General features: G+C 45.5%; 1 protein-coding gene across 3 annotated transcripts in view; it reads right to left on the reverse strand.

The window, feature by feature from the left end:
* The window catches only part of LOC310711426 (uncharacterized protein), a 137,792-nt gene that overhangs the window by 64,369 nt on the left and 58,734 nt on the right, over positions 1 to 14,689 (reverse strand). For all 3 annotated transcript variants that reach the window (XM_083513351.1, XM_083513352.1, XM_083513353.1), the window contains one exon: positions 4,167 to 4,201. In XM_083513351.1, the coding sequence (XP_083369477.1) occupies positions 4,167 to 4,201 (35 nt within the window). The remainder of the gene's footprint in view (positions 1 to 4,166; positions 4,202 to 14,689) is intronic.

Below are 14,689 nucleotides of genomic sequence, written 5' to 3' on the forward strand. Positions count from 1 at the left end.
ATTTAGAAGTCATGTGTGTGAGTTCAACAGGTATGGGGCCAACACTCAAAAGGCCCTGTTTCTGGGGCCTACCTAGCAGATTGATTTTAAAAGCCAGTGCAGGAAGATAGTCTATGAGGTCTCATAAGGCCTGGGCAGGTGTATATGGGTAAAAGTGGTTCTTCAAATAACCTGAACACCCACAAACCATTTAGGGTTTTAAATAGTAACACTAGCACTTTAATGTGGGCAGGGATATAGTAAAATACATACTAATAAATAATAAAGAGATTCAGAATGGGACACCAATTACAGCAAAGGCTTCTCTTTCCTTGCCTGTCCTGCAACCAAGATTCAGTCTTCTCCCTGAGTCATGATATAGCCTTCATACAGAGGGATCCTCACAGCCTCCTATATATCCAGCTAGCCTTGATCATCCTTAAAATTCTATCTACTTCTGATATCTCTCTGTAGGTCAGTAGTAGGCTGGGTCATGTGGGGTAATTGTAGGTCAGGTGACCAGCTGCTCAGTAACTTTGCACTACTATAGGTCTGCCACTGACACAACAGCACCACATACACTTACTTCAGTTGTTAAGATGGTGGCCTTTTATTTATGTGAACTAGGATGGACATTTGCTACAACCTCCAATGAATCAGGTTACATTGTGGAGGTCATATCTCAACAGCCTACATTCTGCTTAGCTGTGATTCCTGCATTGCAAGAGGTTGGGCTAGATGACCCTTGGGAGAGATCCTTTTCAACTCCTTAATTCTGTGCCTAAGAACTTCTATTGGACATACAAATTTTATTCTGACTTACTGCGCAGTTCTTCAGATATTCTCTTATATGAACTTTAGTAATGTGACTCCAAATGCCGTTGCAAACATTACTCTAATGTACTTGGTCTATATCATAGCTGTCAACTTTTCCCTTTTCTTGCGAGGAATCCTATTCAGAATAAGGGAATTTCCCTTTAGAAAAGGGAAACATTGACAGCTATGCTCTATATTGTTCTGTTTTCTAAAACTAAATAAAAGTCATTTACTAAGAGTCTACATGAAATAGTAGGCACAATCCAAAGACCATTAAGCTCTTTGCTCTCTTGTTGCTCTCGTTAGCTCTTTTCTAACGAGAGCAACAAGCTTAAGCACATGCTTAAGTAATTTCCAATGGGTTAGAGCAGTGTTTCCCAACCTTTTTTGGGCAAAGGCACACTTGTTTCATGAAAAAAATCTCGAGGCACACCACCATTACAGCCCCGTGACGTCAGCGCGCAGCGTCACGCCGGGAGGGACATGAATTGCTAGCAAATTACATAATCACCTCCTTGAGGGCTGGCTCATCTTCTCCGAAGGCAGAACCCCATTAATTAACAGCACAGACTCACACCATAGCCAAGACAAGGGGGGAAAACCTCAGTCATGCACAGTCATGCACATGTGGGGGCTAAATGAGGACGAAGACCGGGCAGAGAGCAGGGTTCAAATCACCCCACCTGGCCAGGACAATCCCTGGGTGCTCCCTTGGGCCACTTGCCTGACCCACCTCGCAGGGCTGTTGTTGCGAGGATAACACGGGGAGAACCACGCGCGCCCCCGGGAGCTCCTTGGAGGAGAAAGCAGGCGATGAATGCAATGCACGAAATATATGAGAGGCGACCAGGTTTTGCAGGTGAGGGGCCCCCGCCAGCCTCCGCTTCCAACACCCGGCGCAGCGACGCCGAAGTTTCCCCCCGGGCTCGGCTCGGGGAGCAGCGCTGCTCCCCCCGGCTCCCCTTCGCCCTCCCGGCTCTCTCTGCCGCCCACTGGGGACCCCCCTCACCTGCCAAGTCCGGAGCGCCGGTGGAAGTTGCATGCATGCATGCAGGGCGCCGCGTTGCCATTGCATTGCACTGCACTCCATGCAACGCCTGCACGCATGCATTGCCTTGCCAAGGGGTCTCCCCGCGGTCCGATGCGTCCCCTCCGGTGCGGATGCAGCATTGCAAAAAAAACACCCCCCCGACGCAGCCCTACCTGGGGGGCAGCCTCCGCCTCCGCCGCTCCGCCTCCGCGGGGATCCCCGGGCTCCATCCTGCCGCCCGATCTCCGCGGGGGCGCAGGCAGGCTGCGCGGGGTCTGCGCGGAAGAGCCCCTGCCTGCCCGGCCGCCGCCGCTGCGCTCATTCCATGGCCTGGAGAAGAGCGCTTCAAACAAAACGCCCGGCCCGCCAGGCCACGCTGGGAAACGTAGTTCGCGCACCCCGCGCGGGCGCGGAGCCCAAGGGCGAGGGGACTACGGATCCTGGCAGCCCCCGCGCCGGGGACGGAGGGGGAGAGGCCGGGTGCAGGGATGGAGGGATGGGTGGGCGAGCGAGTGAGTGAGTGGCAGCCGCCAAGCCTTGGCCGAGAGCCAGGAAGGGCCTCCCCGGAGGAGGAGGAGGAGGAGGGAGGCGCAGAGCGGGAGGGAGGGAGGGAACCCCAGGGGTGATCTAGTGACGGCACCCCAATCGAAAATTTGACTTTTAAAAAAAAAAATCTTTCGATTTTTTAATTTTTCCCGCGGCACACCAGGCAACATCTCGCGGCACACTAGTGTGCCGCGGAACAGTGGTTGGGAAACACTGGGTTAGAGCCAGACTAAGGCTTGTAGCCAAGGAACTTTTACTCTGAGTAGACCCACTGAAATTAATGAACCAAATTTAGTCATGTTCATTAATTGCAATGAACTCATAAACCTTTGAGGAGGACTAACATTAGATACAACCCTAAGATTTAGCTGAAATCACTTAGGCTTAAATCATGGCTCATTTCTACCACTGATTTCAACAGGTCCCAAGCTTAGGGTTGTCTCTAAGTTCTACTCAAAGTATTATTTGTTTTACATTTATTTCATGCCTTTCACCTTAAGGTCCCAGGGTGGGTTGCAGCAACACAACATTAAAAGCAGTTTAAAACAACTTGCAACCAAAAAGAAAAGGTGTTCCTAAAATATACACCTCAAGCCAGGGCAAAGAGGTGTGTCTTTAGCAGCCTCTAGAAGCTGTATAACAGGCATAGGCAAACTCCGGCCCTCCAGATGTTTGGGACTACAATTCCCATCATCCCTGACCACTGGTCCTGTTAGCTAGAGATGATGGGAATTGTAGTCCCAAACATCTGGAGGGCCGGAGTTTGCTGTATAATGAAAGAGCCAGACACACTGAGCCATTGAAATTAATGGACCAAAGTTAGTTGTGTCCATTAATTTCAGTGGGTCTATTTTTACTAGTGGTATATACCGTACATTATTATATATTTGTTTGTTGCTTTTTACAAAATGTCCCCAAAACAGAGAGCACCATGCATGTTTAAAATCCAAAATGCCATACAGTAAACAGAAAGTAAAACATAAGAATATGAAAACTGTGTGTCCACCAACAAAAATAATACATACCAGCATTAGTCCTACTCACTGAGATCACCCAGAGGAGTGCTTTTAGCTGCCCCCCTCCATTTCACAGATTGGGGCCAGATTTGCCTCAGCCAGAAGCAAGGCATTTAGCATTGCCCATCCCATGCTGTGGAACACTCTTCCAGCAGAGATGCGGCAGGCACCCTCACGCTTGACTTTCAGGCATCTCTTGAATACGTTTTTGTGTGTGCTGAAAGGCCTTTGCAACTGCTTAAATTTTTGATTAGTCACCTGAATGATTATCTGCATTTATTTTAAGTGATGTTTTATGTTAGAGACTATACCCCTCCTTGGTACGTTTTAGCCTATGACACTACAGAAATATTTTTTTATAAATAAATAAACAAACTTGTTGGTGCCTTATAGTGCAATCCTGACCATGTCAAATCAGAGGTAAGCGCTAGAGAATTCAGTGGGGCTCACTCCCAGGTAAGTGGGGTTAGTACTGCAACTTTTGGCTTGATCCAGCCTACTGAAGTGAACAAGATAAAAACATACCAAGCCCAGCAGATTCTATGCCAAGGTTGCATATTTGCCATGCTAAAAAGCAACAGCAACAAGAAAAAGGGGAAGAAACATTTTCTTCAGAAACGCTTGTTCTCTAAGGGATAGGTGGGGGTTGAGGGTAGAATTTCCCTTTTTTATTTGGCAGTATCTGTGGGTTTCTTTGAAGCGTATATTTTTTTATCTCCAGAGTGCACTTATAGACAATTTTAATAATTTACAAACATAAAATGTAATAGAGACCTTACCTGTGATATACAGAGAACAACCATCCTGTCTGCATCTGAAAATTTAAAACAATAAAAGAAAAAATATTTCTGAAATGTTTTTAGTAGCTCAGCCCACAGTCCCTGCACTTTAAAATTTTTATCGACCCTGGAAGCAACTTACTAGTGTGGTGCTCAAATTAGCAGGGAGAAGGTGTGTGTGTGTCCTTCCTTAACATAATTCACAAGTCCCACCTCCAACTCCCTCCATGTATATTTTTTTAAAACAATAAGGAGGCCCTCCCTCCGCTGTCCTCCACTGTAATTCAAGTTGCCAGTCCTCAGTATTGTAGCTGAAAACCCCCCAAACTGCTTTTAGCCATGCTTGGAATAGTACTGAATAATTCCTTCTGAGAATCAAAGATAAAAAGAAACAACTTTATGGCATGGGGAACTAATACAGTACTCATCAAGATGTAAAAATGGATTTCTTTCTTTGAACAAAGAACAGCTGATCTTGGGAGCTGGTTGCCAGATGATGTGCTACTAGCCAATGGAATTGCAACATAGATGGAAGGTAGTTAATAGCCTCAAATGTTTCTAATCTTCTTGCTAAATGGGTTCGAGAGCATAAGTCAGCTAAAGCCAGCGGATGGGACTTGGAAAATTCTATTTAAGGTTTGCACTGTTGTGAACTTGTATGTAAAGCTGCCAGAGTTGGTTGCTATACAAAGATGGCTGGTTGCTATACAAATATGGTATACTTGAGATTAATGGATTCCTCAATAAATACCCCCCCCCCCACTCCAGTCATTTCAAATCTCATGATTTGAAGTAGCATCACAAGAATGTCAGCAACTTTCAACACAGACAAGAAAAATTGTAGCTCTCAAACCCCGCAGGCAGGGAGGAAGAGATAATCATAAAATACAAGTGTGTCCTGCAAGAAAATGTTGCTGGCCATTGCTTGCAGTCACAATGGCTGCATTCTAGCTCCACTGTTGGAAGCAATGTGTTTTTGAATACCAGTTGATGGGAATCCACAAGTGGGAAACGGAGCTGCTAGGTCCTGCTTTCAGGCTTCTCATAATGGGCATCTGGTTGGCCATTGTGAGAACAGGATGTTGGTCTAGATGGGCCAGTGGCCTAACCCAGCAGGGCTCTCCGTATGTTCTTATTCACTGTAGCCTTGTTGTATAGCTTTAAAAAGTGGTCAGACAAATTTATAGAGGAGATGGATGGCAAACGCTACTAGTCATGATGGTTGTATATTGCTTCTGCTGTTGGAGGGCAGTATGATAGTGAACACCAGTTATTGGGAATCCACAAGTGTTGAGAGTCCTATTGTGCTCAGGTCCTGCTTGCAGTCTTCCCATAGGCATCTGGTTGACCACTGTCAGAACAGAATTCTGGCCTAGATGGGCCCTCAGCCTAATCCATCGAAGCTTTTCGCATGTTCTTAACCTATCTACTATATATTCTAGAAAGTGGTTTGTCTGCTCATTCTGCATTTGGACACATCTTAAGATGTCGTAACTGAATTTTTCATGATGGCTCCCACGAGCAAAGAGAAGATTTCCATCTATATTTGGATACAACTGAATGCCATTTTGAATCAAGATGGCAGCCCGGCCCTTTCAAACCTGTACTGATTTCAAAACTGTACTGGTTCTATTTAGGTTTTTTAAGAATTATTAAGCGGGCATGAGACTGCTAGTGTATCATACCTCCCCTCCAACAAGATATGGCAAGTCTGTGCTATCACCATCTTCTGACATCACTAACGGCGAATTTGTGACATCACCAAAGCCCCTGCTTCTCAGTCTTCTGAGTCACAGGAAATCCTAGCCACCATAAGTGGGTCGTAAATGACACAGACCCATTTATCTATGATGGAATAAAAATAATCGCAGAAAGATCGACAGACATCTTATGAGACCAATTTATCCCACCCCCCCTTTTCTTTTTGCACTTCTGCCAACCGAGTAGGTGTTAAGGAAATATGGCGTGGATGTTCTATTTTCCGAGCCATAGCATCAGTCATGAGGAAAAACGATTCCTCACAAAAAGCTTGCATTTGCCAGATGTACCAAAGACTACGTATCGCCACATCACAGAACAAAATGATCTGCCTCCAAGGGCCCTGATAAGCCTATCTTTTGAAATGCTGCCCACTGGTGAGAACAAACTCTCTGAATGGTGATGATCTGCTCTCTTCTAGAACAACCCCTCCACACAAACACACACACGCGCACACACACACTTTTAAGTGATTCATTTACTCCCACACACTCTTCACTTCAGCTGCTTTTGTTTTCCTCAGCAGCGCAATGTGTCTAATACATGGTAAAACGCGCCGTGCCAAACGTCAGCTCTGTGAGCTGTTGGGAACACACACGAATGTCAAGGTAATGACGTCGACAGCGAGGCAGAAGAGCTCAAGAAGGCCTCTCACATTCAGCTTGGCTGGCCTTGCAGGCTGAAAAGGACCCAACCAACGTGCCTCATTCTTCTTCCCTTCCCCTCCCAACCAACCCTCTGAATACCTGGTCTTGGCCTTCCTACTTCCATGGCCGCCTTTTGTTTACCTCAGTCATCCCCCGTGTGTCTATTCATGCTCAAGTTGTGGAATGTTCTCCCAAGTAAGTTTTCCTTTTAAACCCACCACCTTTTGCCGTGTTGTGGTGCTGGGGCGCTTTCATTCACCCCTCCCCATCTCCCCGCTTTCCTCCTCTCTTTCCTATTAGCTATTTGTGTGGAAAAACAAGCAATTTATGTTCCACCTGCTCATAAACACAATAATAAAGAGAGAGAAAGGGAGAAAGGGAACAAACTGTTTTTCAGCGCAGCCACTGCCTTAGCAACCGATTAAAGCGTGTGCGGGAAGAAGAATGGAGAGTTTCAGGGTGAGAGGGAGTGCCCTTTACCGCCTCAGAAATCTCCAGGGGCTACATTCTGCCTTTAATTACATTTCCTGGAACCCTTCAAGGCTGCAGGAGTTGGTGGGTTTGCAAAGTGGAGCTCGTAATAGCAGGCCACAGAAGCAGCCCCGTGTGGAGACGGCAGTGGAGGAAAAACAAGTTGGGTGTGGGTGAGTCGGAGAGGGGAGCAAGAAAGCAAAACCAAGGATTGTTAGATTGAGGAAGTTGAGAACTGCGTGACAAAAAAGAAGAAGAAGAAAGGGGGGGACGTCTCAAAGGGGCCTGTCTGTGTGGAGTTGTCCCCTGGGGGTTGGTGGTGTAGGTGAAAAGGGGCCACACTGCGGCAAAAGTTCCTGGCTTTGATGTGGCACACCACCACTTTCCCAACACAAGCTCCCAAACTATGCAGTGCTGTTTTTCTAGAAAAAGAGGAGCCGGGACTCACCCTTGTTCTCTTAGAATGGCAATGGTGCCCACCTGAGAGGTGCTGGAACAGAGTTCCTGTGAGTTCCAGCTGGAAAAAAGCCCTGGAGCAGATTCATGGATGAGAATATATATATTTAATGATAGTTTTCTGGATGAAACACTTTCTGATTTCATCACTAGAAAGTGCTTTCAAGATGAAACTTTTTTCAAGATGAAAAAACACCTTTCAAAAACGGAGAAAAAAACTCCCTCATGGTTACTTTAGGAAGCTTCCTCGTACTGAATCAGAGCATTGGTCTGTCCAGCTCAGTACTGCCTACACTGACTGGCAGTGGCTCTCCAGGCAAGGGAATCTCTCAGACCCACCTGGAGATGCCAGCGATTGAACCTGGGCCCGTCTGCTTGCAAAGCAGATGCTCTACCACTGTAGCTCAGCCCTTCCGCTCTTGCAGCCTGGACTCTGAATTACACAGTGTGCTGACCTCTTCAGTAAAACATTTGGGTTTCCTTGAGTAGAGACTACTGTATCTGAGGTTGGGAGCCAAGACACTGGGTATATGTCTGCTTAGAAGAGTACCCTCAGACACATGTACAGGTTTCTAAATTGTGCATTAGGAAAAGGTTCCTAATGGGTGCATGGCATCATTATATACTTTAGCCACTAGGTGGCATTGGCCATTGTTGTATATGGGTGGAGTCAACATTTTCCTGTGCCTGTTCTGCTCTTGTGTGAGAGAGGTGTAAGGTATGTTCCCAAGTTGCACTCAGCAGGTGTACATTAGCTGAGCTCCACACTCATACAGATATCCACAGGCAACATTTGGGGAGTGTGCAGTCTGTGTACACAAATAGTTGACCTGTACAAGTCAACAAGTGTACACCTCAGCCCACAGACACTTGTACATGCTCAGGGACATCTTGAAACTTTGTTCAGTGTGACATGTGGACATGCCTAAATTAAAAGGTGGGTGGGAGAAAACAATGATTATCTGTCTCCAGCCTCCGTCATTGAGCTGCTTATTCCAATCTATGACAGTATGCAACCTCTCTTTAAGTGCCAGGCAAAAACTTTCCTCTATAACAGGTATCCCCAAACTCGGCCCTCCAGCTGTTTTGGGACTACAACTCCCATCATCCCTAGCTAACAGGACCAGTGGTCAGGGATGGTGGGAATTGTAGCCCCAAAACAACTGGAGGCCAAGGTTGGGGATGCCTGTCTTTGGCCTTTAACTAAGGGCTTATCCACACTCCCACTTGTACCTTGTCTAGAAAGCATGGGTCCAAGCATTTTTCTGCTTGACCCACACGGGTCAGAGTGGTTTTTCCCTTGTCCCACTTCTTTCCAAGGGAAAACCTGCTCTTTAATGACAGATTGGAACAAATGGCAATCTGGGGAAACCCAAACTGCCACTTGTCTGACTGAGCCCTGAAGAGCAGTTTTCCCCAGAGGAAAGAAGCAGAACCAGACAATGTGGATAAGCTCAAACTGTGGCCTTTTAGAAGTGGGTTGTATGAAGTGTATGTATGGTTCTAATGCATCAATCTGAGGTTATCTGGTTCATAGCTGTCAACTTACAGATTTGAAAATAAGGGACCAGCAGCCTTGAAAATAAGGGACCAGCAGCCAAAATAAGGGACTTGCAGCCTCACCTGTTCCAGGCACTCCAGTCTTCCTGTCCTCCTGCAGTCTGGTCAAACTCATGCTGGTAGCTTCAAGAACACTGTCCAACCAACTTTGTAACCAGAGGTTCAACTGAATAGAATCTGAATCACATGCACCACAAGGCCTATGCAGCCTCAGCTTAAGATGGCTCCCTGGCCTGGCTTTGCACTGCAGCAGCACGTGCAGCAAAATGGCGTCCAGCATTCAAAAAAACCCTCAGCTTGCATTAACTAGCCACACACAAGGCATTCAAGCTCCACCCCCCAGTCGTTGACTTCTTATTGGGTGAGCAACACAGTCAAGCAACACAGTTGGAGCCTCCCTCCTCCCTGGCCGGCAGGGAGGGAGGGAGAGGAGCTGCTTCCTTTGAAATTTAAGGGACAACATTTAAGGGACATTTAAGGGACATCCATCAATAAGGGACAGCAGTGGGACATGGCGTAGGAATAAGGGACTGTCCCTTCAAATAAGGGACACTTGACAGCTATGATCTGGTTAGTTGTAAGTTTGAGTTGCACTGGGCAAGGTAAAGTGACTAATAAATTCTATTATTTATTTATTTCTGGGAATATGTATAGAAGTCACACCTGAGTGAATTTCACTAGGGTGTGTGTGTGTTTGACGTCTGCCTCTTGCTTGGGAATGTGCAGTACGCCAACAGATTGGCAGCACAAGATGTCACTACTTGAGCAAGCTCCTGCTGAAACTAGAAATCTTCCCATGACATAAGCAGCAACATAAAAGGAAATGGAACCGAATAAAATAGCCTAGGTTGAAAAAAAGGGGGAGACAAAAACAAAACAAAACGCAAGAGTCCAGATCTGCTGGCTCAGAACAGGACACAGAACTCCAGGCAAAAAATAAAATAAAATCTGTTTTCTGCCTCTGCAACAGCCACCTGGTGGGAGTGGCAGAATGCCTACTCTGATGGACAGGAGGACTGTCTCACAAGGAAAGGGAGAGAGATGTCACAAGGCAGCGGGCAGCCCACATGCCTCAGTAAGTGCCATGTTTCTGGAGGAAGTCCCTTCTCTGACGCACCGGCACCACCTGTCTCTTTATACCCAGTGGCATCTGTTGGCATTTTTTGGTCTGCCAATTCAATAATATCACGGTGGTTGGAGGGAGGGAGGGGAGAAGGGAAAGACGCTACATTCCGGAGTTCGCAAGGGATGCCAGAGGGACAGGTTGCATTGTGGTGGGGGCCAGAACCATATTTTAAAAAGGACTGGTGAGTGACGTACATGTGCTTTTATCCCAGTGTTATGGAGCCCTGCACAGATGCCTTTCCGGACTGACTTATATGACATACATCCCAACTAGGCCCTCTTAGCTGGGAAAGGCCAATCAAGATCTCCCCTTACCTGGAAGAATGCCTTAATTGCACACCTGGGCGGGTCATGACCAGGCACTCAAGGCAAGATCCCCCCCCCCCATGAATATTATCTAGTTACTTCCTTTGCACCTCTGAATCTTTCTCCAGAAAGGGGAGTGGAAATAGCCAGGAAACAGAGGACAATGCAAGAATATAGGAAGCTAATTTACACTGAGCAGAAGTCAGACCATTGGGGTCCATTCAGCTCAGTATTGCTTACACTGATTTGGCAGCACCTCTCCAGGGTTTCAGATGATGGCTATCCGCAGCCCTACCTGGAAATGCCAGGGATTGAACCTGGAACCTTCTGCATGCAAAGCAGGTGCTCTACGACTGAGTTAGGGCTCTTCCCTAAGGCAGGCTGAGAAGTCAGCAGTGCTGCCGCTGCTAATATTATGGGTAAGTCCTGCTCACAGAAAAAAAAGCAGCAGCAAATCAAATGTTGATATCGTAAGAGACCTCCTGCCAGGGCACTAGGGAAACTTGACGCACCCTGTTCTGTTCTGGCATCAAGAAGGCGTCAAGGGGAAAGGCCTTGGCCTTGTCTTGAACAATTACAGATCTGATAATGTTTTTGTTTCGGCTGCAATCTTCATAAATTGGTGTCAGGGATGTACTGGAGCTGTCAGAAACGGTGTCAGCCACAAGAGCCAGGAGCACTGTTTGTGTGTGCGCGCGCTCTCTCTCTCTCTCTCCAGCCTGTCTACCAGCTCTAATTTGAGCATGAACGGCACCTCAAAAGTGCTCAAAGGGAAGCAGCAAGCTTAATTCCCTTTATAATCAGTTAATCATAAAGCTGTCATGAATTTTTATTTGAAATGTGTGTGTGTGTGTATTCTCTCTCTCTCTTCCTTCTTCTTTGTTGTTTCTATGCCACCAACTACTTTTAAAAACAGTCCAGAAACTTCAGTGAGTTCAAAACGCTGCTGCCAGGCTTCTACCTGATTCTAGAACAGGTGCGGTGGATCCTTGTCCCTCCAGATGTTGCTGAACTATGACTCCCATCAGCCCCAACAAGTATGGCTGGTTGCAGGGATGCTGGGAGTTGCCGTTGCAGGGATGCTGGGAGTTGTAGTACAGCAGCATCTGGAGGGTTACAGGTTACCCACATATTTTCAAAAAAAATCAGGACACCCCAAAAGTTGTTGAGCTTTTTTTTAGACAAACCCCAAAGTTGTGGAGCTGCCATCCATGATTTTTTGATTGACTGAAGTTCCAGGACAAAGTGCCACCTTTCAGAATTTCCCCCAGACGTCAATTCCGCCTTTGAAATCACATTAATGCCTGGGCATATGGCAGCCCTACCCACATCTGTGCTAGAAATTTAGATGGGTGGCCTTGTGTCCTACTTTATAGAGAACAGTCCTCGATTTGCCTTATATAAGTGCATAGTTGTACAAGAACCTTGAACCTGGCTCAGTAGTGTATGGGCAGCCACAGCAGACCTTTGAGCCATGGAGTTAAGTGCTGGTGATAGTCTGTCCCCATCAAGTACTGGTAATATTAGATATAGATACTGTAGATAGACACTAGATAGATAGATGATAGATAGATAGATAGTTGATAGATAGATAGATAGATAGATAGATAGATAGATAGATAGATAGATATAGATAGACAGATACAGTGCTTTTTTCTGGGGTGATGGAGGGGTACACATACCCCTAAATATTTTGTGAATCTTTGTACTTTTGTCCATATACTGTATTTATTCCCCCTGATTTGAGTCAAAATGAGAGTAGCCCTAAACATTTTTTTTAGAAAAAAAGCACTGGATAGATAGATAGATAGATAGATAGATAGATAGACAGATAGATAGGCACCTTTGTCAAAGCCCCAAGCTGATCCACACTGCAGTCATATGGTTCCAGGAGGCTCATAGGCAAGGCACGAAGGCAACCGCCCTCCCACACTGTTACTCATAAGAACGTAAGAAGGGCTCTGGAGGATCAAGCCAAAGACCCATCTAATCCAGCACTTTGTTCTCACAGTTGGCAAGCAGGTGGCCATCTGTCAGGGGTGCTAGAGCTGCAAGATTCCTGAACTGAGGTTGGGCTGAAGGGGCTAGATTAGGCGACTCTCAAGGACACTTCAAATTCAATGTTTTTATACTTCTCCAAATTCAGAAAGTAAAAGGAAGGACCTGATCCTGGGAAAATCCTGTTGCAAACCTGACATTGTAGCAGATAGCAAATTTTAGAAAGCCGTTAAAAAAAGTTCAAGGGCTGTGGCTGTTAACACCCCCCCCCCCGACACATTATTTTCTTAAACCCAGGCAGCAGCTTTCTTCCTTTAGTATAATTTGCACCTTATTATAAGTGACTCACTGTGAGCAATTGTTTTCTCTCCCTTCTCTATGCCACCCCTCCCAAAGCTCTGGCATAGTGTATGCTCCCTCCCTCCCTCTCCCTCTCCAGATACCATTGCCCAGTAAAAAGCCTTTTCAAATGAAGTCTTTTAACCAAAATTAACTCTTATCTGTTCCTAGAAGGAGTTGACAAATCTCTTGGTTTCAGATTGACTTTTTCTGCCATCTTAAAACCAGTCATCCATGTTTCTGCAGTAATTTGCAATTTTAAAAAAATTCTCATGAAAATGTCAGCATCGTAGTACGAACCTCTCCCAACAGAAATGTTTTTGAATGCAGTGTTGAATAACACACACATTTTGCAAGGAATTTCCCCATATACAATCTATTTTTGTATTTTGTTTTCACCAATGAATGCATTTTTTAGGCACACTTTCCCCAAATATATGCTTTTTCCATGCACATTGTTTGACTTGGAGAACTGCACCACAAATTCAGAGAAGGGCACATTTTGAAGGGTAATTGTGTTTCGGTTCAAACACTGTTTCATAAAGTGCAAATTAGATAATGTCCTGTTAAAAGTGGGTTCAGAAGTTGAGGCACATCTTTGTGAGCTACCTGGGGCTCAAGTCTTCCTGTTCTTGGACTCCACCAGTGGAGCTGGCCAGAAGGAGGCACTGCATCTACTGACTCAACTGTTGTCAGGTGTTATAAGGGGGCTTCACATGCCCTTATTAAGGTCAAGATTCCTCTGGCCTGGTTCTTCAGCCTGAAAAGCTTGCTTTTAGTGTGATGACCAAGTTGCTTGCCAGCTTGCTTGTTGTTGTGGCCAGTGACTGCCGTACTTCCCCTTCCCCTATTGTGTGAAGACTGGCCCTTTGTCTGCCGAAACGTTTGCATGCCAGTTTTATCTTTGGCCATGCCTCCAGCCCTTCAACCCTAAGTGTATGGCAACAACAATGGAACAAAGTGGCCTCCACACTTCCGATTGGAAATGGGGGAGAATTACAGCACATTTTAATGTAAACCCACCTGATTTGCACTTTCCAAAATGCCACACGAACCGAAACGTAACTATCCTTTAAGAGCGGCACTACTCTGAATTTTGCAATGTTTATATATATATCTACGAAAGCAAATATATATATATATATATATATATATATATATATATATATATATATATATATATGGAGATCCTGCTCTGTTCCAGTAACAAGAAGCCGAAAGCACCAGCCTGAAGATGACGAGTGAGACCTCGTCGAAACGTCGCCTAGACACCCCAACTCTTACACGGGAAGACACCCGAAGACACCAAAACCTGCATATATATATATATATATATATATATATATATATATATATATATATATATATATATATATATCCCTTTATCCAAAGATCACAGGGCAGTTCACAGCATAAAATACATACAGCACATATGTATATGCAATAATGGAATGAAGAACCAGAGCATGTAGACAGCAGACAATGGTCAAATTTGCAGAGAACGCTAAGCCGTTGTTTAGTTTGTTAAAAGCATAGATTGCTTGCTGGGCACTCCGCCCTTTGTCTTGCCAGGAGCAACAAACCACAAGTCCTGACTTAGTAGAACGTCTGAACCAGGACTTGTGGTTTGTTTTTCCTTCAAGCAAGTCATGATTGGGAAGCCAAGAACAAGCCTTGGTTTTTACATTGTAGTACAATGTGCATATTAGTAGAAATGCACACTTAAATGCTGACAAATTCTCACGAGGACTTAAAAAAAAATTCTAACTGACATGGAAATGTATAAAACTGAACATAAAGCTGAAAAAATAAGGAACTGGGAGAAGCAGAAACTCACAGATCCGACCGCCCCTACTCCAAACA

This window comes from Podarcis liolepis (assembly GCF_965112155.1).
Source record: "Podarcis liolepis genome assembly, chromosome: 7".
Classification (NCBI taxonomy): Eukaryota; Metazoa; Chordata; class Lepidosauria; order Squamata; family Lacertidae; genus Podarcis; species Podarcis liolepis.